Here is a 27,695-nt window from a genome sequence, read left to right as displayed (position 1 = left end):
GCCCTTTGACTCTCAATTCAATTCAAAAGGTTTAAAAAAGTTAGTTCTTTTACCTATATAGGCATCGCATCTGTTCACCTAGAAATAACCCACTGTATGGATTTAGGTGTCTATGATGTAGTAGGGTTGAAGGTGTGTTTTACACTTAAAAGTTCATTAAGTCATCTTAATTCACTTGCTAAGATTTTTATCTTTATTTCCTTCTGAACATCTTTTAAAATGTGACCCGACATTTGCGCAATAGACATATGCGCGCCGACAAAATAGCGCTGATTAAAACGTGCCGTCAAAATCGAGCCGACAAAATCGCCTTGACAAAATCGCGAAAGTTTAATTAAATATGAATTACTAGTTTAAAGCATATATAATAATGTTTATTTTAGAAGTCAATATTATGAGACGCAGCATGCCATCAGCACGGCACATAGATAGTCCTTAGGATCACGCCCTGCATATGTAGGAAGAATTGCAGCAAGGGCGTCCCACTCTCTTGGCCTTTCTCGCGATTTTGTCGTGGCGATTTTGTTGGCGCGTATTTGTCGACGCCTTATTTTTCGGTTGCGGTTTTGACGGTGAACCTTTTAAAAATAACAGTTTAATAACAAGCATGTAGCGAATCTCATCAGGGTGTAATACCAAGACAAAACTAAGAAAAAGGTTTGGGGTAGCCAACCTGTACACTTGAAGAATATGAGTAAGAAAACAATACAACGAGTAATCTTAACAGACTGAGTCCACAACTCAACTGAACTGTATTAGTCAGTACATCAGCTTTATAGTGGAATGGGAGGAAGCAGCATGTTTATAGGGTAGGAAATGGAAGCGAGGTCAGTACTGGAGGCTGGGGTGGGGGTGTCAATAAGACTTTTCTTTTGAGGGTCTGCAGAGGAAGAAGAACAAGCATTAGTGCCCATTGTCAACCCCTGTTCCAGCTTATCATTCTATTTAGTTAAGCCCATCAACTGTCTCCTATGAGCAGGTATGTGACTGGGCATATTATTTCCTCCTAATTTGCTGCTTCAAAATAAAATGAAAAAGCACCAGACAGCCAACTTAAAATAGCTAAAAGCAAACCCTAATTTCTGGAGATATGTGGAATATTCAAGTTCTTCTGATGACCTCATAATTAAAGACGAACAGCTCAGCAAGTTGTAAAACAATTAAATTCCAGCTTGTGAGCCTGCAAGAGACATTGTGGATAGATTTAGAAGTGGGATGCCAGAAATCAAACAAAGTGAAAGACGGTTTATAAGTTTAAAGGGAAAAGGCAAAATAAGAAGGTCAGTTTTGATCTTGAACAGCTGTACACATTTCTTATAAAGTCCTTTTAAGGCCATGTCACATTATAGTAGTAGACTTTTCAAATGAGTTTTCAGTCAAGGCTGTTGCTTACATAGTCTTAGTTAGTCGGAGGCAGTTGGCAGTGCGCTCCGATTAAGGCCAGTCATGAACTGTGACATACCAAGTGACTGACTCAAACTTGTCCAGGACTCATTCCGATATTTTTCATTAATTGTAGGGATGTGTGTATGAGAGCTGACAACCAATGAATACTCATCCGGAAGTACAATTCATATAATGCAGCAATGAGGAATAAGGAACACAGATGTCTTGGACATCACAAACAGAACAGAAGCTCATCTATCTGATGTCTTGTGTGTTAGGTACCACAAAAAAGTGAAAAAAGGATAGGCTAAACTTTCTGTACCTGCTAATCCGCCGTATAATCAGAATCATTTTATTGCTAGCATGTGAAAAGTACCAGAATTGACTTTGGTTAAGTGCCAAACATGGGATATAAGACATAACCAACTCAAGAAAACACAATTTCAACCCACCATTTACCTGACACTGTGCCAACCACTATACAAATACAACCATTTCTTGAACAAAACACTTACAAACTTCCATAGTTAACAGTTAAGAATGACCCTAAGTTTATTTAGGACCTGAATAATTTTAGGAAACAAGCTTCAGAGATTGCATGTTAGTTTGGGTTACAATAGACTGTTACCTTCTCTGTGATGGCAATTTAATGTACAGATGCTGGACAAATCACCTGCTGCAACCGAGTCTTAGAGCGGAGGCAGAAGGAGACCAAATGGTGATGGAGAAGGTCAAAATACTGTCAATGATGGTTGAGTAAAAATTTAACAACATATGCCTTGATATGCCAAGCTTCTTAAGCTGGCAAAGGGAGAATAATCTCTGCCTGGCTTTCTTTATGATGGAGGTGATGTGCCTGTCTCATTTTAATGTATTAGTGAAAGTAGTCCCCAGACATTTAAACAACTGAACCACAGACAAAGTCTGGTCATTAATTTGCAAAGGTGGACAGTTAGTGACTTGTCCCCTCTGTCAAGTGGCATGCAACTGACAGTCAGAAAAAGGGGCAACATGAATTTTCCAGCAGTTATCAGCTATGTAAATTGATATGGTCCAGGAACAAGATCAGTAAATCATATATATCCTATGGCTAGTGTGGCACAAATTTATATGTCTTGTGATGATTATTGTTTGTCTAACAGTTGGCCTCTGTTGGGCATAGTCAACGATAATGTTTGCAATGCACCATCTATTTGCAATGTATTTTGTAATGGATGTAGTAATAAAATACACTGCGTTCATTCCAATAGAATTTACAAACATTAGCTATTCTCTTGAGAATCCTATAGCAAATGCCATCCAACTGAGACAACAGATACACTGACACTATAATTTAATAAAGAAAAAATTGAATGTGAAAAAATAAAGAAAATAAAAAAGAATGATAGATGGAATACTATTTTCATTCAAGTCCATTAAACATTGTAGTGATTTGCCCTCATTATGAAGAGGTTGGGAGCATGCACTGATAGCATTATGAGAATGGGAATAAATTGTACAAATAAATATCAAATTCCAGTAATTGCTATAAAAAGGGCGCACTGGCCTCTCAGGACCACGTTGAGACCCCGATGGTCATACGAGTACTTTCTCTCTCAGCCTTTTTAATTCCCTACTTTTTTTCGGATTAAAATTTCCTATATTAGATCATAGTATTGGTTGTAAATGTCATCTATTTGAATAGAAAATGCAAAGTTTTTTTAATGCACGAGACAAATGCCTTGGAATGGATATATCAAGAATGACATCCATGAGTGAACACGGAACAAGTGATCTTTCTATATGGTTGTCAATATTTACAACAACCTCTGACGTATAAATAGAATGGTTTTGGTACACAGTCCCAGTCATGCGCTTATTTTTCGTCAATTGCTAAAGTCTGGATTTCACAGGAACACTTGCAAAGGAATATTTTTCTAAAAATCCCTCACATGTCGACGTAGGAAGCATATATAAAAACATGAAACTCCAGAAATGAATCACACTGTTCCAATTAGTGCAACATGTCTTTTCCCAGTATATATAGGTAACACAACGAACAAAACTAGACAAAATGTACTGTATGTGCAGTGTGGCCAAGTGTGGTAATGACAGCTCAGGCCTGCAGCAACAAATTTTGGGGCGCCACCCGGGTGATTCCATTTATTCATCCAAAGACACGGAGATAAATAAAAAGAACTGAAAATAGCACTTGTTGGTGCAGATCCCTCCTGTGGGGATTCAAAAATAGGATTTTGGTAAGGTTCCATCGTCTCATGGATTGCTCTGGACAAACATTACTCCTCTTTCTGGGACTTTATGGCGGCAGGGCTAAATGCTTTCATTAGGCAGCCTCTCTGCACTGTGGAAAAAGAAGGAGATGACAGTGTTAGCAGCAGCACCCCCTCTCGTCTCAAACGGGTTATTATATACCTCGACTGAGATTGCAAGGCAGTCCTCTGACACGCATGTGTGACAACACTTTCTGAAAGTGTGTTGAGCTATGGTACATGTTTTAGTATGTGTTTTCACATAGTTTCGTGGGGTCAGATATGATTCTCAAATGAGAGTACATGTTTGGGGACAACCTGTTAAAAAGTGTGTAGTGAAGAGCAGTAAAATCCTGCACTGAAAATAATACACCACTGGGCTTCTACCTAAAACAACCACCCCCAATTTCTCCAGTCCGTGCATTTTAAACAATCACTGGGGTTACAGGGACATAGCAAAAGCAACTGAACATAAGACATAACATAACATGACATAACATAAAAAGCTAAAATTGCTGTTATTCATTGAGGAGCACAGTAGCACAAATTAACTGAAGCTTAAAAATTAATTGTCATCTTCTAATGAATATAGCAATAGTGGAGACAAAGAAATAAACACACGTAGACCACAACAGCTACTGGGCTCCACACATTTCAGAAGTGCCTAACTAATGCATCACTATATGACACAGCAACAGCAAACAGAGTTTAGATAAGCATTGTTTTGTTTGGATATACAAAGTGTTAAAATGCTGTGCTGTTTTGTCATGGCATGTTTGCATTTCAAATTAGACCGTAATGGTAAATTTCTTTAGTTATTCATTTAGACGTGCAGTCAGAAGGTGGATGTTGTGTAGCCTCATCTGTGCCTCTACTGGTGTTGTAGGTAGATTTGTTGAGTCAGGTGTTTTGAGCACTGAAATCTGCATCTCTTGCGCCTCTTCATCATCAGCTCCTTTAACAGCAGTCCTTTTGATGGAGTGTGACACACTGTTTACTGCACATGCATAATTTGCTGCCAAATCTCTCACACTTGCTTCGACTCCTACACTTTGTGAATTTCCCCTTGGGATTAATAAAGTATCTATCTATCTATCAATCGTTATAACACTGAACAGCAGAGAGTACACACAACACCTGCGATATATCGTTCACGTTTACAATTCATCCATTGATGCCGTAAAATGCCAATGTGTAATCCAATGCTCCAGAAAGGTTTATTTTTTAAAAAAGGTTATTTTTATTTGTATACAGTGGTGTAGCTAGAGTTCGTGCCGCCCTCCAACATATTTGAATATGTTAACCAATTTAATTAGAAAATTAAAATGACGTATAGAGATAAATTAAGATACATTTTGAATAGATTTATTCATATATATAAACAGCAATAATTTTTCATATATAATTATTTATAAGCATTAACTAAACAAGAATATAGTATAGACGCACTAATAAGCCATGTGCAAGTATAAGTACGCGGTGAAAACCAGAACCAGTGTTGTGTACAAGTGATAGGTGGGGATGTTTTCTATGCAGAGCAGGAACGTATTGGGATTGATAATGAAATGAAGTTATAAATTGTAAATTAGTTGTTTATCTTCCTAGAAATTATTATCGGTGTAATGTCTATGTTTACATTTGTTATTGCCTCGTAAATTTCAACTGCTGTATCTGATGCCATCACAGAAGGACAGTTAGAAAATTATTTTTGAAGCATTTGTGGGTAAAAATAAGAGAATTTTAGTTTTTTTTATCCATGATTGATATTTTTCCGAACCCTGCTGCTTACACATGAATTGTACTGAGCCATTTGGCCAATAATGGCACCCCCAAAATGTGCCGCCCGGGGCAGACCGCCCCCTCCACCCGCTCCTAGCTATGCCACTGTTTGTATACCGTGCAATGTGCTGTTGGCACATGTGACACACATTTATATGTCTAACAGGGGTTTTTTGAGAAATGTTTTTGACTGCTCATCATACAAAGAAGCTTGCAGTCTGTTAGATCAGGTTAACTGATCTTTGCAGTTCAAAATCACCACCCCTACTTTGAGCACTGCTTGCATAACACATTGGATTGGTTTAGAAATGTGACACTCACTCATGTCATGTCATTTTCCAGACCAGGGTCCACATCTCAGGTCCTTTCAGTATTAAGTTTGTATGTTCTCCCTGTATTATCATGGGTTTCCTCCAGGTGCTCCAGTTTCCTCCCACTTCAACAACTCAATGAGCCATCTAATTGTTCTTCATTCAGTTTTAACCAAAATTCTGTCATGCTTGTTTCCAGATGTATATATTTTATGTGTGGCTTCAAGGAGGCTAGTTATTCCTAAACTTCAGTTTGCCAAGCTACTTTCTAAATAGTTTTCTCACTCACACTAAAAATAATTTATAGGTTGGTTTCAGTGCGTTGTCCCCAATATTCAGATTATTCATTGCTCAGAGTTAAGCAACAGCAACCTGAGCAATACTTTCACGTCATTTAGCTGTTTAAAATGGCTTCCACCATATATCCACAATTGTCTGAAACATTTGGCCATCTTTTATGAAAAGGACACAGTGACAGACCTGTGAGTGATCCAGTGACCATTATGTATAATCATGCACAGTACAGTAGAGCACCTACTATTAATAGAAAAGTATGCTGTAAGTCAGGGTATACTGTAGTTTATAAATCATGTGCACTGTGAATTCTTGCATGAATTGTACATAATTGTATACTTAAAGAGAGGACATAACATTCAAAAAAACATTTTTTTATATTTAACGACGAGAAACCAGAGCTGACCACAAGTAGCATCGTATACAAGGCAGAAATGAATCCTTATCAGGGCACTACTCCATCACAGGGCACACTCACACATTCAGCCATATGGGGCCAATTTAGAATGACTAATGAACCTATCTTACATATCGTAGGATGTGGGAAGACAGGCAGTGTACCCAGAGAAAAAGTTAATATGGAAAAAGGTACAAACTCCACAGAGAAAGCGGGTGGACCAGGATTCAAAATCTGTACACCAAATCTGTAAAACACTGAACCAAGCCAATGATCCAGCATAGGCAGACAAATTTATATACATTTCATTTATATTGTATTTAGTGAATCTAACCTAAGTGATTAGTGATTTATGAGCATAAATCTATAAATTTCAATACATTTTTGATAAATCAGAATCTTAAAAAAATTAAAATCAATCAGTGAACAAGCTAAGTGAGGATCAGGAAAACCATAAAGTGAGCCACTTTTTAAGTCACATTGGATGCTGTTGTAGCTGTACGTTCATCTCATTTATAAACCAACACTTTTCTTTACATAGTCACTGTGCAGAAGAGATGAAGCAGGAGCCAACTCTGGATGGGATAGGCAGCAAGCTGACAAGCTAAGCATTGCCTTTTCTCATGAAACTATTTTATAACAATCTGCAATGCACCCTGTATCTTCATGTCTTGAAGCACAGCAGTTTAACAGATCTATTAAAATAGGCTAAAATAGATAACCTCAGCCTCAGCACAGTTAATTAAAAAGAACAATAGCAGTGCAGCAAGAAATACAACTTAAAAAAATGATCTTTGTACTTCTTCTATCACAGCATGGAGGCTTCACAGGGCGTAGCTTTCGTTCTTGTTTGATCTCATGCAAGATTTTCTCATGGAGAGAGTGGGTTTTTTCTGGTCTTGGCCGTAGACTTCTTTCTGAGGCCTAATAAAAGTAAAAGAGAAAGTAGATCAGCCATTAACATACACATGATATTCTGAGGCTCACTTCATCCATTTCAGAGCAGTAGGGGGATAGAGGTTATCTTGGAGGCAATGGCTGTAAGGCGGTAACGAACTCTGGATGGCGTTTCAGAGCCCTGGCACATATGCGCCTACACCTGTATGGGGCTTATTTAGGATTATCAGTTAACCTCACACACATATCTTTGGGATGTGGAAGAAAACTGGAGTGACCAAAGAAAAATCTACATGCAAACTGCACACACACAATGACCAGGCAGAGAATATGATCCCAGGATATTAGACCCATGAGGCAGGAATGGTGATCATAATGCTGCCCCATTTGCCCTTAAATTGTATTTTTTGAGCAGGGGAGAAGCACACAATTTATTACAGACTGCAGTAACTTTGTTGACGCAGACTTTTGTAGAAACAGTACATAAGGAACATGCGACATACACCAAAGTTTCGCTTAGAACAGAATATGCAATTTTTTTCTTGTAGGTTACTTTCGCATATTGGAAATTCTTCTTCTTTTTCCTCCCATTTTCCCATCAGTGGATAATGATGAATAACAGTGCTGATCCTTGGTGTAAACCAACTTTTACTCTGAAAGTATCAGTGGGTCCAAAAAAAGTTGTGCCTTACGATTTTGGTTCTCTGTAAAATACCTTAACTAATGTGATCAGTACCTCTGTACCATCTAAGCACTGGTGCAACCAGCTCTCTTGGTATCTTACCATATAAAGATCAGACTGTATCTGAAGGAATATGCCGTATAACATCTGGTCCAAGCTCTTGTTTTGTCACAGCTGTACTTCTGCAACTCTCTGCTAGCAGAAGCACCGGCATGTGTCACCAAATACAGTGGTATGTCCGGTGTTCAATCAGCTGAGGTGGGCATATGCCTCTCCTCCTTTCAGACTACAATACTGGCTTCCTGCAGTAGCGCGTGTTGTTCAAGACCTTGATGCTTGCCTAGTAGTCAGTGGGTCTGTACGTATATATTTGGAGACACTTCTGAGGTCTTATGTTTCTTCTTGACCACACAGATCTACAGATGAATGGCTGCTGGTGGTGCTACTTTGAGTGGGATCAAATCTTATCCAGGCTATTTTCATGCATAGCTCCTGGCTGGTTGAACAAGCTGTCACCTTCATTCGAAACTTTGACTCCTTCAACGTAATCAAGAAATGGGTGAAGTCTCTCTTGTTTGGTCAATTTCTGTGGACGGCTCATGGATCCATCTGTTAGGTTTTGTAAATCTTGAAACTGTAACTAGCCTATATTTTGTTTTGCACCCTTCATGTGTGGAAAATAACCCTGTAACCCTTGTTTCCAAACAATCCTCACACTGATGTTACTCGATTATGTTGACCTCTTTTTTAAGTCACTTTGGATAAAAGAGTCTGCTAAACAAATGTTTGTAAATGTAAATATACCTTCTCCAAATGCACAAGCACCTTTTCTGCTTCCCTTCTGGAACTCTCTCCTTCTTCCTTCTTCTTCCAAGAGGGTCTACAGTGCCCCTTTCTCTCCAGAATCCAAATTGCTCCTTATTTACTCTTATTCATTCCTCTACCATTTCTTTTGTGGAAACTTCATGCTGTGAGGAGGTCATTTCTTCCTCCTTATAATTTCCACATTCTTGAATGTTTCACATATTCTTAAAGAAATGTACTAATTTGGACATTCTCTCCTCTTCCTTCTAGTATCATCTTTTCTCTCCATACTGTCTGCAATACTCTCATCACCTATTCCACTCCATTGTCTTCAAGTATTTTCAACATCTCCACCAAAGCCTCATCTGGTCTTTACTGCTTTCCTGTGCTCATCTTCCCTAAAGCCATCTTTACTTCTATTCTGGTATACAAACTGGGTCACAAAATGGCAATCTTCAGATCTGTTATTGGATTTGTACCTCTAAAATGCCCTGAAAGTGTCAGACACAAAATGTTAATCTGTTGATGGGGCCACCAGCCAGAGACCAGCAAAAGTGAAATGAAGTTCATTCTTTTCCATATACAGTAAGAGTGCTTTTGATATATATGTGTAACTAATAGTGACCGTTATAAACAAATATAGAGCAAGTGCTGCTCAAATTAGGTAAATCAATCACTTTCCAGATTTATAAGAAAAAGACAACTTTCAAAACAATCCTCCTTTAGACCAATGTGGAATGGGATTCCTGCAAAAGCAATCTCAATGAAGAAGCAGGCCATTTTAGGCTCAAGACGCTACCACCTGCAACCAACTGTGCAATCAGCAAAAACGACAGACAGACAGATTGACAAACAGATGGAAAGTCGAGAGGGGGCTGTACCTGCTCTTAAAAGGCAAATAAAGGCAGTTGGCTTACCCAAAGCAATGAAGGGGCATAGCGGACTAGCCAAACATTCGACAACAGCAAAGAAATCAGAAAGCTAGGAAGGGAAAAGAAGCAGAAAGTGGCAAAACTGAAAAAATAAAAAGAGAATGAAACACAGTGAAAAATCATGAACAGCTAAAGAAAAGCTAAAGTAAAAGAAAGACAGAAAGAAATATGCCAAGAGATCTCTTTAGAAAGGACATTCATCTGTGTTACTTTATGATCAAACTGATTCAGCTTTGGGATCCTACAAGTTGGAGATTCAAACCAAATGGTTGTGGTTTCCATAAAAGCAGAGCTTTCCTGTTTGATTGGAATCCATTTTTTAGCAATGTGACAAGCTTTTGCTGTCACCACTGAATTTTGGGCCATTTGATATATTTTTATTTTACTTTCAACAACCCTCATAAACTGTTAAAACAAACAATTTTTATTCACTCTGAAACAGAGAACAAGAAGGAAAGATGCTGTTGTGGATTTCTTTTAAATACATTTTCTGAAGTTACTCTTTAAAAAGTTTCAGTGTACATTATTTTTTCTTTAACAGATTAATTGGAGAGCATCAGATTAAGTCTTCATTCTACCTGAGCCACTCTGACTAGACAAAGACATTCCTAAGCTTAAATAGGCATAAAAGTGTTTAACAAAGAACTCACCAAACTGACGCAGTGCACCCAATGCTGCTTTTGTACTTCTAAGAGCATTAACACGACTCATGGGTCCATTGACAGATAGTGAACAAAAATCTTTATTTGCTTGCAGCAGCTAAGCCAGTGACTAACTGTCTTGCTCCTTCTCTGCAAAGGGTTCTGCGTATATGTATATTTATTCATTCAGTAGATCTATTGCAGAGTGCAAAGTGAACTCTTCATTCTACCTGAGCCACTTTAACTAGACAGAGACATTCCTGAGCATATACAGGTATACACATAGAAAAGAAATGACAGCTAAAAAGTAGTCTTATAGACTTTTGAAAGTTACTAGGAAAGTTAGAACAACTATATACAGTATATCTAGAGTATATATCTATATCTATTTATTTATCGATATATCTATACTAGCTGTGTAAGACCGTGCTGTAAAAAACCCTGGAATCCTAGAAACTATTGAAATTGTCAGAAATGTAAAGATGTCAGGTAATTGAAAGGAACTACTCTGGGCATCTCTCTCCTAGGAGGATTCGTTTTGCCGATGTGCGTACATCGCTTATATATTAGCGGCGGGAGGAAAAGTAAAAGGGATACCGTTTTTGCCGTTAGTGGCTAAGCGATTTTGTCTTTCTTCGGCGGTTTCGTTTTGCTGACGTGCTGGCCTCAGTTGTGTTATTAGCAACTAAGCAAATTTTCTGTTTCTTTGGAGGTGGTGCCCTTACTCCAACTCCACCTTTCACTTCCAGGCCGGATAGACACACACACTTCCTCGCGTAGACATTTATATACAAGATTTATATATATATATATATATATATATATATATATATATATACTAGGGGGTTCGCCCCCTGCTCACTTCGCTCGCCAACACCCCTGGCCTGCGCTACGTGCCATCCACTTCACATCTCTGCTGCTCAAGTTGTAAAGAGGGGAGCTGAACACACCCCAAGGAGACGTGGTCACTCCTCCGAAACCCACTCTTAAACAGTGATACAATGGTAGAGAAATACTGTTTTTTTTAGCTCCTCTTTGCTCAATCAGCTGCTGGCTTGCTGCTACTGCTGTGCCATGAGATCTGCATCTCGCGAAGCGTTTTGAACATTTAAAGCATGTACAGCAGCTATCCAACAGGCAATTTGAAAATCATGTGGTAACTACAATGGCTAGAAGCTGACGTAATACAACACATTCATGATGACTTATGGATAGTTCAAGCCAAGGCCAAATGAATATGAACGTTTAATTGCGGGATTGCACCATTGTTGAATAACATGCCGTAATGAGTTTTCTTTGAGCACAGGGAGTGAAGCATGTTGAAATTTACCAAAAGATGTTGGCTCAGTATGGAAGTGTAAACAGCAACACTCAATGAAAAGTGTATGAATGGGCAGAAAGGACAAGTGTAACTGACACATCCTTGGATGAATTTTAGCTAGACTAATGACAGCGTACTGTGCTTGTCCTGTTCAAACTACCCATAAGACATCAAAAACATTTTGTATTGCGTCAACTTCTATCTGCTGCAGTTGCCGCATAATTTTCAAATTGTCGTTACTTTTTAATTTACACTTGTATATAAAAGTCACAGTGCCTTCAGAAATACTGTTGTCTACATCACAGATAAAAGGTTATCTAACTTTACTGAATGAAATGTCCAAGTTTGTGGATACAATCCAAAAACCCTAGCATTAGTTTCTTTGTATTGCAATTCCTTACTATTGGCAGTCTTTTTTCTGTCCATTTTGAATTGGACCCTCACTCAAGCCTAGTCCATATGTGGCTGGGTATTTTTAAAATGTAGCTTTTTGTATGCATTTTGGCCTTTTGTCCACATGCAAACTGTGTTTTAGGTCCCTGAAAATGGACCTTTTGAAAAACTCCTTCCAGGTTGAAGATGTTTAGAAACTCAGTCTTCAGTTTTTGGCTTGTAACATCAGTGTTTGCACCATTATTTGCTTTGTTTACATGAGGTAATTTTGTGCAAAGGAAAGTGTAGCTAAAGTAGTGCTGGTGTTAATCTTGTTAATGGGACTTTTTACATGTTTACATTTAAACATACAAATGACATTATCACTAAATCAAGCAGCAGAGACCTCAGAATGCTCTATGTAGGTCACAGCTACATCGAACACTCCAATACATAAAGCCAGCCACCAACATCGCCAGTTTTTGGGACAACTTTGAGAACAAAGTGGTTATTGCTGAAGAATGGCGAGAGAATTTTTGTTTGTCAAGGACATCGCTGTTGTCTTTGAGTGAGCTGTTTCACCCGCACATCAAAGGAAATACAACTGTAATGAGATCGATAGCCAATGTTGTCAAAAATGTTGCCTGCACACACTGTCATTTAGCAGATTAGGTGAGATTACACAAGACGGCAAACACCTTTGTATGGCCAAGACAGGTGGTTTCTAAAATAATAAGCCAAGTGTGTGAAGCAATTACAGTCCACTTGGGCTTTGTGTATAAACAATTACCTGTTACTGCAGTGTAGGTTTTCCTGAATTTTGCTAAATTTATATTCAAGTCTGATAATGAGGAATAACTCCACTTCACTATCAGACCACACATACAATTCCCCCTTACCTCAATATGCCATTGTTGTTAGCTTTCCTAAACCAGCAATATCTTTTTTGCAGGCTTCTGATTTGCCAACATTGCATTACGGCTAAGGTTATATCTCCACATGTTGTTTTGGCCTGCTCTTGACAGCACTTGACAGTGGATTTTTGCGTTTTCATGTGGACGTAGATTTTTTACAAAGCAATGTACATGTGGACAGGATTTTTTTTTTTTAATGAATGAAGGAGGAAAACTCACATTTTATAAAATACCAAGGTACATGTGGACTAGGCCTCAGTTTGTGTAGTAGGCTCAAGTTGTATGCTTAATTTTGACTTACTTGCTACATCCCTACAAACTACAAGTTTTGGTTTCATGTCCTGAGCTTGTGATTTTCAATTTTTGATCTCCCACTTTTGAACTTGGAAATTCTGCTCAAAACTAATACACTTCTAACATTTTTCCAATGCTAATAAACCTAGCAAGTTTAATTTGGATTGAATGATTAATTTTCCTGTTATCACATTCACTGTAATGCTGGTACATTTGTGTTCTGGAATTGCTATGATATGTAAATCCATAAAATCTGACCCCGTCAAAATAAACACACATACACAAACATTACATAATGTATATTATATACTGTCACACACATGCGATTGGGAGACAGCTAAAGGGCCTGAATGATGGTAATTTTATGCCAGAACAGGAGGTGACAGGGTGCACTGATTGTCTCTTTCAATCCCTTGCAGACCATTCACAGGAAATCCTGCAGGGTTCTGGCACCACTGATGACATTATTTCGGGGTTTGGTACTACTGATGATGCCACTTCTGATTCTGGCCACCACTGATAACGTCACTTCCTTTTCTCAGCATATAAAGCCGCCATCTTAACTACATAGCTCAGTTCTGTTTTGGACTTATATCTGTGAACACCTCTGTTCAATTTAAACCATTTTTGCAGCCAAGGAACAATATACGAGTGGCTGCCCCAAACCGTTTTGATGACTTTGTGTTGTTTTTGTGACAATACCGTGTACATAATTAAAATATGTTTTGAAAGAAAAAGGTAATGAACAAACTATTGACTCATGTAGCTGGAACAGATACTCTTTCCACTTTTTAAACATCTTAATGGTACATAAGGAGAAAAAAAGCTATTAGCTAAGCCAACAGGTTTGATGGACTAAATGGACTCTCTCACTTATGAAACTTTCTATGCTGTGATATACAGTAAATACTCAATATCTGTCTGTTCATTAGTGAGTGAAACGTTGACTTAATTCTAATTTTTAAACTGATCATAATTAAAAAGAAATATCCCCTAAAAAACATAAAGGAAATGGGCAGCATGATTAAAAGTGGTAAACGGCTATTGAATGTGAAGCAGTTGCATCGTCCTAATCCTAATAATGGTAAAAAGCTGGGCAGGTCAATTGCCTACAGTGTTAAAATGATTACTAGCTGTCATGTGACTATACCATTAAATTTCAGTTCCATTTTTTTTATGAGTGTTCGAACAGAGGAAGGAGGAGAGAGTTTGTTCATTTTGGCTGGAGACAGAGAAGGAGTTTTATCAGAGGGCAGATGATGTTGCTGAAGGTATCATGGAGAACTGTCGGAGGTAGGAAGATTTCCTAAAATGTGCATCATATTATGTACATCTCCTCAGCTAGTATAAACAAAGTTAAAGTTAAATATTCTCTCTTTATAATTCTCTAGGAAAAATGTCAACATTAAATTAATATTTTATTTAAGAAATATGAGTAAAAAAATGCACTAATGACGCTTTGAGACATCTTAATGGTTTGTTCAAATTTGTACTTATTTAAACTAATTTTTTCTGAGAAAAAATATTTTGAGATACTGGCAACCCTGGATCCACCAAACTGAATATTGTTTGCCTAAAAGCTTTTTAAAAAATTTTGGCTACTTTAACAATCAAACTGGCAAATAGTCTTAACTAAAGAGATGAAAATATGAATTGAAAACACCAAGAAAATGGAGATCTGGCTTGCTACGCATAAAATTCTCTTACCGGTTTCAAGGGAGGCCGTGATCGGATGAAGTCCAGGATTAGCTCATGAGCATCCTTCTTAAGCCTTGTTGGGATGTCACCATCCACCTAGAAGAGTTTACAATGACAGTAGGTGAAGATGATGTAAGTACACAACCACTGAATGAGTTAAAAAAGGAAGCAGAAACTCATGAAGCTGCAAAACCATAATTTAGGAGAGTTGTTATTTAATCTACTCAGGCCAGTTAAGTATCATGGGGGCTTCACTGCACCAGCAGCACTAAGGAACCCACCCTGGACAAGTTGTCAGTCACATGGCCTACCCACATGCACCATGACAGGGCTATGTTACTTACCAATTAACACTTCATGAACATCTTTTGGGCGTGAGAAGAAAACACATGCTGACACTGGAAAATTTTGAAAACTTGACAAAGAGAGTAACTGGGCTGAGGTTCAAATCTAGACTGCTAGAATTCTACCGCAAAAACAACGTAGTTGAATGTGATGTTATTATTTTAGCTGATGTCCCATTTCATGTTAAAGTGAAGGGCTGTTTCTGGGCATAGGTGGTCAAGGCCAGTGCCCTCTAGTGGTCAAGGAGCATTACTGACTGCAGCCCCATGTAGAGATTCTTATCTTTATTTTGTTTCAAAAAATTTGTCCAGACCAGACCGGAACACAAAGAAATGTTGATGTTGTGCCCCTCAGAAGTGCCTGCACTGTCTGCACTATGCACAGCACAATTTGTTGACCAGAAATGGCCCTGGGTGCCGCAAATTTTTTTAAAATAATAAAGACCTACGAATATTTGTACTCAAAGTAAATGTTCAATTAGATTTTCACATACTGTACTACCGATGTTTGGTTTAACATCTGATTTACACAGTCCTATAATAACATGAACAACAACAATGATGATGATACCAATAATAATATTCCTCAAACTGTAGTATAGAAGATACAGACATGGCGAAATAAAATTAAACGATCAAAACGGCAACAGGAGTTCTTGAGTAAATTGCTAAAAGTTGATTTAACCCAAACTATGATTGTCTCCCAAATAGATATACATTATATATCATCCTCTGCTGCTCACCACCATTTGTGAGATTTGTTCTGGACATGCTAAAGCAGTTGTGTGTTTTTTGGATATGTAAATTGCATTATTTGTATACACATGCATATGGTAAATAGGAATTGTGGGTAAAGATTCCTACTTAAAGATAATCATTATCTTCTCAGTTTTGCTGAAAATTGTCATTATACTAAGTTTTCAATTTATGTTATTACTTTAAACCAGTAGTTCTCAACCCCTGGGGTGGGCCCCCCTAGGGTGAGGCGAAGTAACAAAAAGGGGGGTGCAAAGATGTGAAAAAAAGAAATTAAGAATCAAAAATATGAAAAAAACATCTGTTGAAACCAAAGTCACTACAGAACTACATTTTGACACAAGAACAATAAATATAGAGTTAGATAAATGTCGATAAAAGTTAAGTAGTGTGGTGTATGGCTGGCCGTTTATCCCGGCCAATACCCCCAAGCTGCCAGGTGGAGCCCTCCCTGCAGTATGGAGGTCCCCCAAAGACCAGCAGGGCATCATGTACATTGCAGTTTTAAATGCAGCCCTGCTAGATGCCATGGGGGCCACTAGGGGACGCTGCAGGGGGAAACAATGGTTATCTACCCTACGGCCCGGAAGTACATCCAAGTCACATGGACAAGGGGAATGACGTGCTTCCGGAGTGAAGAAAAGGACTTTTTACCTGACCCGGAAGTGATACAAGATCACATGGACTGGGGATTGGGAACACTTCCGGGTCAGGGAATATAAAAGGACTATGGGAGCTCCCAGACAGTGAGCTGAGCTGGGTGGAAGGGTGGCAACGCGTCTGTGAGTCGGAGGATTGTATTATTGTGATTATTGTTATTTGTTTATATATATATTGAGTATAGTGGAAGAGAGGGTGCTTTGTGCACTGTGGTGATTTAATAAAGTCAATGTTTGGACTTTTACCTGGTGTCTGGAGTAGTGTGGACAGGGGTTCATGGGAGCGATAGCGCCCCCTATCTGTCACAGTGGTGTAGTCGGCAGGATACTCTAGCGTCATTTGCAGAGGACCTGTATTTAAATTTTCTGTGGACAGAGAACCCTGAGAAGACAAAGGCGTCAGTTCTCACCACAATAGTGCCGGAACCAACCTTCAACAAGTCCGGTATGGGGAAGTAGAAGGGCAAGCAGAGCGATAACGCCAGTGGGAGAGACATGTGTGCACTGGCCGATGCTTGGGAGGAGTCACGGAGTGGCCTTTTAAGTCCAGAGAAACCTCCAGGGAACAACAATCACTCTGAGGTACGTGCCGGGAAACGTCATCGACAACCAGTTTGTAATAACTCACTTTGTCCCGTGCATATATCTCGGAGATAATCACCTGGAGGCTCCACGGGGAAAAGGAGACTGCCCCAAAGATGATGTCTTCCCTGTGTCCTGGCTCAAACAGGAGCGTGCCGACTTCCACATGACGGCAGCCGACGAGGGACACGGCAACAAACCCGGTGCTTTCTGGGAAGGAGGAGGTCTGCATCCCGCTGTTTGCGCCTTCGAGTCCGAAGTTACGGACTTGGACTTTCCGAAGGGGAAGGGGGAGGCGAGCAAAGCACCGCTCACCACGAAAAAAGGTAAGGAGGTTTGGGAAATGACTAGTCGGGATGTCAATAAATTAAATAAGACAGACCACAGTCTGCCGAAGGAGGCAACCCGACCCTCAAAGAACTCCAGGTCTCAGAAGCCTCTGCGAGACCCACCAGAGCACGTGCCAGAAGCGGGCGTGCTTAATGGCTCCCGGCCGGCAGGTAAGACAAACAAGGAAGTGAGCCTTCTGCCGACTGAAGTAAATAAAGTGGTCGACTTGCAGGTACTCGAAAGGTTAATCGAGCCCGTAAGCAGTTTCTTGCAGGTCTTGACAAACATTGAGAGGATCGTTGGAGAATTGGGAGCAGCAGCCAAAGCGCCGCTGGAGAAGGTGAGAGCCTACATGCAGCGATTGGATGAAAAGCCTCCCGTATTACATGATGTGGCGGTACAGGTATGTGAAACCCGTACCGTATATAAAGTAATAGGGACGCAGTGTAATTCGGGCCCGCTTTTAATGAATAGCGGGTGCCAATACACGGCGTGCCCTACAAGACAGGCCGAATCATTAACCGAGTGGTTGGGGGAAGGGCTGATCAATCCGGGACAGTGGGACAGTGCTGACTCCAGGAGTAAGGCGGCCCTAAAGACGCCGCCACCGGTCAGTTATAAAACTAAACGGGTTCAGACAGTAAAGGGTCTATCTTTATTTCATAGAGAGACTCAGACTGTGGACAAGCCCCGGATGAAACAGGAGACCTCTAAAATAAAACAGAGGTCTCCTGACAAGAAAGTGAAAGGAGAGAGAGCACCGTTAGAGGCGGCGGGGGTTTCTTTCCCAGCAAGAGAAGGGGCAGCCCTAACGTTTCCCAATTGTTTTCAATCCCACAGGGGGAGAATTCCAGGAGGATGGAGGCAGTGCTACAGATGCAGAAGGTTGAGCCACATTTGGTGAAACTGTCCTTGGAGAGAGGGGGACAAGCTGTCGAATTGGACTAATATTCCCCCTAGATTCTCCAGGGAACAAGATATAAGGATTAGTCAAGGCTCAACCGGAACGTCCTCTTGGAGAAAGACTTCCCTCTCGGGGCAGGCCGCTCCGAATTATAATTCGTCGCTGGGAGGGGAATACTGTGGTGTATGGCCGGCCGTTTATCCCGGCCAATACACCCAAGCCGCCAGATGGAGCCCTTCCTGTAGTATGGAGGTCCCCCGAAGACCAGCTCTGTCTCTTGCTTTCTGGTCAGTGCCACCGTCTCCAACCCGTATAACATAGCTGGCCTCACTACTGTCCTGTAGACCTTCCCTTTCTCTTTCTCATCAGCAAACATCATAGTCCATGGGGACCCCTGTCTAATCTCATCTGTCAACCTGTCCATCACCAGAAAGGGCTCAGAGCTGATCCCTGATGTAATCCCACCTCCACATTAAATGCATCTGTCGCTCCTACTGCAGAATTTACCACTGTCACACTTCCCTTGTACATATCCTGTACAACTCTTACGTACTTCTCTGCCACTCCCAACTTCCTCATACAATACCACAGCTCCTCTCGAGGCACCCTGTCATATGCTTTCTCGAGGTCCACAAAGACGCAGTACAACTCCTTCTGGCCTTTTCTATACTTCTGTATCAACATCCTCAGAGCAAACATCACATCTGTGGTGTTCTTTCTTGGCATGAAACCATACTGCTGCTCACTAATCAACATCTCACTTCTTAACCTAGCTTCCACTACTCTTCCCATAACTTCATGATGTGGCTCATCAATTTTGTTCCCCTGTAGTTACTGCAGTCCTGCACATCCCCCTTATTCTTAAATATCGGCACCAGTACACTTCTTCTCCAATCCTCAGGCATCCTCTCACTTTCCAAGATTCCATTAAACAATCTGGTTAAAAACTCTACTGCCATCTCTTCTAAACACCTCCATGCTTCCATAGGTATGTCATCTGGACAAACGCCCTTTCTATTTTTTATCCACTTCATAGCTGTCCTTACTTCCTCCTTGCTAATCCATTGCACTTCCTGATTCACTATCTCCACATCATCCAACCTCTTCTCTCTCTCGTTCTCTTCATTCATCAGCCTCTGAAAGTACTCTTTCCATCAGCTCAACACACTCTCCTTGCTTGTGAGTATTTTTTCATCTTTATCCTTTATCACCTTACTCTGCTGCACATCTTTCCCAGCTTGGTCCCTCTATCTAGCCAATCGGTACAGGTCCTTTTCTCCCTCTTTAGTGTCCAACCTCTCATACAACTCATCATACGCCTTTTCTTTAGCCTTTGCCACCTCTCTCTTCACCTTGCACCTTATCTCCTTGTATTCTTGTCTACTTTCTGCATCTCTCTCTCTGACTATCCCACTTCTTCTTTGCCATCCTCTTCCTCTGTATACTCTCCTGTATTTATTTCCACATTCCACCACCAGGTTTCCTTTTCCTCCTTCCTCTTTCCAGGTGTCACGCCAAGCACCCTTCTTGCTGTCACCCTTATTAGATCTGCTGTAGTTTCCCAGCTGTCTGGTAACTCTTCACTGCCATACAGTGCCTGTGTCACTTTCTCCCTAAACTCAACCTTGTAGTCTTCCTTTTTCAATTTCCACCATTTGATCCTTGGCTCTGCCCTCACTCTCTTCCTCTTCTTGATCTCCAACGTCATCCTACAGACCACCATCCTATGCTGCTTAACTACACTTTCCCCTGCCACCACTTTGCAGCCTTCAGTCTCCTTCAGATCAACTCTTCTGCATACAGCCTGATTCCTACTTATTTTCTGAAATGGCACCCATCATGAGCGTATTTTTCTGAGACAGTCTTGCAAATAGACGTTGCTATAACTCGACATTCTCAAATTGTGAATTCAAAGTCCTAAATACTTTGCTGTCCCCAGTCCTGTCTCCAGGTCTCAATGTATAGGTCTGTGTTCCTTTAGGGGTCGCTAGCTCCTTAGTTGGAATAAGTTCTTTTGTAATTGCAGCATTTTAAGTAACCGAAAATTATATAGATGTGATATTAAAAGGCAATATCCCTCCTATAGTGATATGGCGGTAAAAATCACATAAGAGAAAATAACTTAGCTTTCTTTAATGACGATTTACACGGCATTACAGATGAAAGGACGCCATGACAAGACTTTATCAAGGTGGGATCTCGATGTATACAGTCTGCCATTTTTTGTCGCTGCGCTGGAAGGGTTTTCAGAATGGATGACGATATCACACATCCGTCCGTCAGCTTACAGGTATTTGGCTGCTGTCCAAGTATTTTATAATGGTTTCTCGACATGCAGGCCCTTACTTAGGTTCCAACCAAGGGATGCAGAGGATTCAATTTCATCTCTAACATACAGAAATAGTACAATGCCCATTTTCGTAGTTGTCCCCTTCTCTCTTCAAATGCTTGCCTAACAGTTCTAAATGCTGAGAGCCCCTGTGTGCTAACTTTGGCCTGGCCTATACATGTGAGTGGATTTATAAAATAATTTTTGCATAGAGCACAGTGATATTAAACTTATATTCTTATTATATTCTGGCAGTGATGATTAACTCTTTTAGGGCAGGTCTCTACTTATGCTAATCACATAGATTTGAAGGAGGATGTCGACCTTAGGGGGAAGGTGGTAATCTGCTTTAAACATCAAGAAAACTCGTTGTTACATTAAAGATGGACTCTCTTTGCTAGAAGGAAAGTTAGCTTCATTGAATTGTCCTCAAATCTTTATGTGTGTATGAGTAGAGAAGAGTAAATATTCAAAATGGCATTGACATCTGGTGAAAGACCAAAGCAAATGCACAAAGCAAAATACTAATTTTTATCATTTTTGTAAACTATTGCTGAATCAGACTCTTACTTATCAGACTCCCAATTTTGATGCAAGTGATCTGGAGATAAAAAACGAAAATCAAGTACCAGCATCAGCTGATTCATACCCAGCTAATCGTAGTGCTGAACACGATCATGTAGCAGATGCACCTATGAGAACGTTCACCAGGAAGGACTACACAGACATCGAGCAAGTTGGCTACCAGACTTCACGTACTAGTGAACATTATGGATAACCAGCCACTCGACTATTTCAAGTTGTTTAATTCCAGTAAAGTGCCTTTCAGCTTATGAGTAATGAGACAAACAGGCATGTAATAAGTATGTGATTTTACACACTGTAGATGCTCATAGAACATAAACAGAATGACATTTGTCATAATTAAGTATTTTATGTTGATTTATGAGTGAAATCATTGCTTTGTGTGCTTTTCAGATACTGTAATTGAGTTTTTTGGAAAAAATATTTAGCCTTAGGCCAAAATGGAAACAAATTAATTGGCCCTCAAAGAGTTAAGAATATTTAAGAAGGTTAACTTCTATAATGACTGAATGCAAGTTTATTTTCTGCTCCCACTGCTTTCCACCTCAGGTAAAGAGGTGACATCATTTAACAGGAGAAGTGAAGCCAGTAGCAGCCAGTTCTGGGTGAAAGTGGCTCTGCAAACCCAGCTGCAAGAGTATTGCATCTGCAGGCTATGTCTCCATCCAGACCAGATGAGTGCAAGAATAAGAGAACAATAGTCAGCAAATATGTGAGGGTCTACCTAAAGAACAATATGGGTGTGGAAGTAATAGAATCTACATTTTAGGATAGGGTCACCCCAAGACTCTTTCATGATAAAACAGGCAGTATAATTTAATAGTAAATCAATAAGGAAGATGATCACTGTTGGGAATAATAATAAGGTTTGTGGTTTTTGGCAGAATAACTTCTGCTTGTTTCCATTCAACTTCAGATTGCATAAATGGTGCACACACCTTTTGCTATATTTTTTACTTTATTCACCAGTACCTTTCATTTTAATTACAACCCAATGGCTAACAAGATTAAACTCATATAAAGGTGAATGTGTCCATCAGTAAGAAGACTTCTGTCGTGATATGGATGGCTGCAACACTGGAGCAACACAAAGAACAGTCCTGTCTCCTTTTCTCTTCACTCTGTACACCTCAGACTAAATTAATAACAGGTCATAACAGGTTATTAAGTAACATGTCACCTGCAGAAATTCCCAGGTGATTCTGCACTAATGGTGTGCATTGATAAGGGATAAGAGACTGCAACTTAACATCAGCAAAACAAGGAACTGGTTATTGACTTTCACCTCACTAAACAGCCTCTCTGTGTCTGATCACTATTCAGGAAGTGGATGTAGAAGTGGTCCACTCCTACAAGTACAATGGGGGTCCACATTAATGACAGGTTGCACTTGTCTTGTAACACAGAGAAACTCTATAAGAAAGGGAAAAACAGGCTCTTTTTTTCTTAGGAGACTGTGCTCCTTTAATGTTTGGAGTGACATCCTTCACATATTCTATACCTTTGTGATGGCCATTGCAACTTTCTACACAGTGAAGTACTGGGCTGGTAACATTCCTTCAAGAGAAGCCCACCAAATTAACAAGCTAATTAAAAGGGCAGGCTCAGTTATGGACCCCCTGGAGGTCGTAGCAAAGAAGAGAATTAAAGCAAAACTGAGTGCCATTATGAATAAAGCTGCACATCCTCACTCTGACGCATAAACACTGAGGACTTTCAGCCAACAGATTATTTAGCAGAAGTGTGTTAAGAAGAGCTATTGGGGCTCCTTTATACCAAAAGTAATACGCCTGCATAAAGACCTCACTGTGACTGTGAAGTCAGAACATTTCTTTCATTTTATTAGTTATTCTGATGTGCGTTCAGACCATAGTGGGTGTTTGTGTGTATTTATTTATTTATTTATTTATATATCTATGTATTTAATGAGCTTCTGTAAAAAGCCAAATTTCCAAATAAAAAGCCTAAAGGAAAATAACTTTCTATCTATCTATCTATCTACCTATAGATCTAAATCTGAAATATAAAGATCTGTTGGGTTTGTTTGACTTTTCTCAGAGACTTGACAAGGATTTGTGTGTTTAACAGGCATCCTGTTCAAAGCCGGCACAGCATCTGCTAGGATAGGTCTGTCAGAGACTAAGAAGATGGAAATAATGGACAGATCAATATGCGTTTGTGTGTGTTTTTTTATCCCTGAGTGGACTGATTGCCCTGAGAGTATAAATATTGTGAATATAATCCAAGAAACCAACAGTGGGAAGTTGAACTTTTAGCTTCAGATTACCTGCCTGCTCCTGTAAAGTATGCCTCCTCAGTCTGAGCATTTAAATCCAGACTGAAGACCCATCACTTTATTCTAGCACACTTACAATCAGAGCTGCAGAGTCTAATGCATTCAACTCATTCAACTGACTTAAGGTCTGCACCACCAACCCCCATGCCCTCGGGTTCAAGTTTTCTCCTAGTTCTCCAGTTTTGTAGCTCATCTGCACAATGGTTAGACAAATTGTTAACTGCAGCTTGGCCCAGAATTAATACATTTCAAGGTTGTGTGGCAGTGTGCCCTGTGATAAACCGGCACCTCATCTAGTGCTCGTTCCTGGATTATATCCAGTATTGGCTCATTGCAACCCTCTATTGGAATAAGTGGATTCAGGAATTGAATAAGTAATCTATATACTTTCATTTTATTTATTGCTTATGTGAATAATGAGATGGTGCTTAAATAAACTACTTTTTCGCATTTGTCTATTTGGAATTTGACAAAGAACACACATGGAAAAAAACAGCAGTACTTTTTTCAAATTCTTTTTTGAATTATACCGGATACCACACTACTTAAACCCTAAAACAAAATATACATATCATTGATAACATTTTGGTTTATTTTTTCTAAGATTTTCTTCTGCCTTGCTTTACTGTTCTTGAGCTTGCTGTACCAACGATGTAGTTTGTAAATCTATCTTGTTTAAACATGGCATCTGTGGTGCTAATAATTTTCAGTAAATTAACTGAAATAAGCATGTGCACAAATCTACACACAAATGGTTGTATGTAAGGTGACAGAGTGTAGCAGTCTCAGAGTTCAGAAGACTAGGTCCTAATCCCTGCACTATTTCTGCCTGTGTTGAGTTTCACATTCCCCCATATCTGTGTGCGTTTTTCCACTGTATTTTCAGACACAGCCCTAAGTCATGAATGGTAGACGAACTAGCAACTTTAACATGCCCCAGTATGAGTGGATTAGAATGTTTGCTTGAGGGTAATGGAGAGGTACCCCCATCTAGGATGGGGGATACTGCCAGCATAGATAACGGCTCCCCATAAAACCTATAGTATAGTTTAGAAGATGATGATGGATGAATGGATAGAGATATCTCCAGTCTATGAGTGAATGTGGCTGTGTGAATGAGTGTTCCCTGTCACAAAAGCATTTGATGAGGTGCCACCTTAAAAGTTGAGCATCAAACTTAAAGAAATGGTAGTTCAGGGTGTAGTTTGTAGATGGGTTGAAAATTGGCAAAGACACAGGAAGCAGAAGCTTATGGTGTCAGCAAACCTATCAGAATCAGGTGAAGATAACAGTGTTGACCCACAGGGGTCAGTGCTAAGGCTGTGCTGTTTTTAATATATTCAAATGGTGTGGGTAGGAATATAAGTAACAAGCTGGTTACGTTTGCAGAGAATACCAAGATAAGTGGATTGGCAGATCATCTATTGTATAATCCATTGAAAAATTACAGAGGGACATGAACTGCATAGAGACGTGGGCAGATTTGTGGCAAATGAAATTTAATGCAAATAAATGTAAAGTAGGAAGTAAAAAGTTTAGGTTTCAATGCACAATGGGAGATCAGAAAATCAACAGAGCACCTTATGAAAAGGATATAGGAGTCATACTTGACTTGTCACAGACAGTTATCAGAAGCCATTAAGAAGACTAACAGCATATTAGGCTATATATCACGATGTATAGATTACAAATCCAAGGGGCTTATGTTTAAGATTTATAATTCACTGGTGAGGCCTCATCTGGAGTACTGTGTACAGTTTTGATCTCCAGGTTATAAAAAGCAGTAGAAAAGGTCCAGAGAAGAGTGACAAGGCTGATTATAGGGCTACAGGGGATGAATTATGAAGAAGAAATTTTCAGTTTTAGCAAAAGAAGATTAACAGGAGACGTGAATGAAGTGCTTAAAATTATGAAGGGAATTAGTACAGTGGATAGAGACTGTTATTTTAGAATGAGTTCAATAAGAACAGGGGGGCACTGTTACAAGGGGTACATTTTGCACAAACATTAGGAAGTTTTTCTTCACACAGAGAGCCATAAACACAAAGCATAAGTTACCAAGTGATGTGGTAGACAGCAGACCTTTAATGGCCTTTAAAACTTGACTTGATGATATTTTGGAAGAATTAAATCAGGAGTGGCCAACCTGTGGCTCCTGAGTCGCATGCGGCTCTTTGCCTGGTTTCATGCGGCTCTTACGTTCATAGGGAAGTTTGTGTTTTTTTTTTAATGTTCGTGTTCGCTTCGCTTGAGTTCAATATGGTATTTTCGTCAAATGCGCATTTACATGAGATGAAAATACCACAAGGTTTCCTAGTAGGGGCAAGATCATTTATGTAAACAATTTGTATCAAGTTCGCTCTCAAAATGGCAGGGAAAAAATGCACAGCAAAACGAAAATATGAAGATGAACACAGGACGTTTTTAACAGAGTGGGAGAGTTTATATTTTTTTGTTGAATGTAATGGCAAGACATTCTGCCTTATATGTCAGGCGTCATTAGCGCATTTCAAAGCTTCAAATCTTCAGCACCACTTCAGCTCACTCCATGCTAACATCGACCAGGAATTTCCAAAAGGGACTGAACTTCGCAAACACGAGTTGGTCATTTTGAAAACTCAGGCAGAAAAGCAGATACAGTTTTTCCGAACATTTACAAATCGCTCAGAGACCGTAACGCTCACATCGTATCAACTGGCTTGGAACATTGCACGGGCTAAAAAGCCATACAATGAAGGGGAGTTCGCTAAAAAATGCGTCAGTGACGTTGATGAAATCTTGTCTCCTGAAAACGACAAACTAAAACGCATAGTATCAGACATCCAACTGTCTCGCCACACTGTTGAACACAGAATATCGGACATTAACACGGCTATTGAATCACAGTTGCACTCTGACCTTCAAGCATGTGAGTATTTTAGTGTCGCATTGGATGAGAGTTGTGACATACAAGACAAGCCTCAGTTGGCAATATTTGCACGGTCTGTGTCAAACGATTGTGTGATCGAAGAAGATATTGTGCCATTAAAAGACAGAACCCGTGACATAGATGTGAAAGAAACAATGATGGCTATATTTGCGAAAGCAAATCTGCCCATACCGAAACTAACTGCAATAGCCACGGATGGAGCGCCAGCCATGATCGGATCTGTGAACGGGCTTGTGGGGCTGTGCAAAGCTGACCAAACATTTCCAGAGTTTTGGAGTTTCCACTGCATCATCCACAGGGAGCAACTCGTGTTTAAATCATTGAATTTAGGCAATGTCATGAAGCCTGTGATGGAAATCGTCAACTACATCCGCACACATGCACTTAACCACAGGCATTTCAAGAATCTCATCGCTAAACTGGACCAAGGGCTTCCAGGTGACCTGCCACTGCACTGCACTGCACTGTGAGGTGGCTGTCAAAAGGCAAAGTACTCTCTTGCTTCTTTGAGCTTTTGGATGCCGTGAAACTGTTAATGGAAGAGAAGGACAAGGACTATCCCGAGCTCTCTGACCTCAAGTGGATTATGGATCTGGCCTTTTTGGTCGACATGCTGTGTCACTTGGACAGACTGAACCTGCACCTTCAGGGTAAGTTAAAAATGCTGCCTGACCTGGTGCAAAGTGTGTTTGCGTTTGTCAACAAACTGAAGCTGTTCAAGGCGCATATCCAAAAGGGAGATTTAACGCATTTTCCCACTCTTCTAATAGCCAGCGGGCAAGTCACCAGCGCCGACCTGAATAAGCAAAGAGCCAGATATGCAACACTGGTTGAAAACCCGCACGAAAGCTTTGTGACCAGGTTCCGTGATCTACAACTGAAAAGGCCACAGATTACGTTCCCCGTCGACCCATTTAATGCGGAGACTGACTGTTTGAAAGCCCCACTAGTCACAGATGAGGCTGCGGCTGAGTTGGAGATGATCGATCTTTGTGAGGAGGACCAACTGA

General features: G+C 40.0%; 1 protein-coding gene across 1 annotated transcript in view; it reads right to left on the bottom strand.

Moving 5' to 3' along the window:
• Positions 1 to 27,695, bottom strand: part of spire2 (spire-type actin nucleation factor 2) — a 192,266-nt gene that overhangs the window by 47,487 nt on the left and 117,084 nt on the right. Inside the window, exons 6-7 of the mRNA XM_039763456.1 lie at positions 14,981 to 15,067; positions 7,217 to 7,340 (exon numbers count right to left, since the gene is read on the bottom strand). Coding sequence (XP_039619390.1) covers positions 7,217 to 7,340; positions 14,981 to 15,067 — 211 coding nt within the window. The remainder of the gene's footprint in view (positions 1 to 7,216; positions 7,341 to 14,980; positions 15,068 to 27,695) is intronic.

This window comes from Polypterus senegalus, chromosome 9, assembly GCF_016835505.1.
Source record: "Polypterus senegalus isolate Bchr_013 chromosome 9, ASM1683550v1, whole genome shotgun sequence".
Classification (NCBI taxonomy): domain Eukaryota; kingdom Metazoa; phylum Chordata; class Cladistia; order Polypteriformes; family Polypteridae; genus Polypterus; species Polypterus senegalus.
Note: the sequence above shows the minus strand (reverse complement) of the source record. Positions and strands in the feature narration are given on the sequence as shown.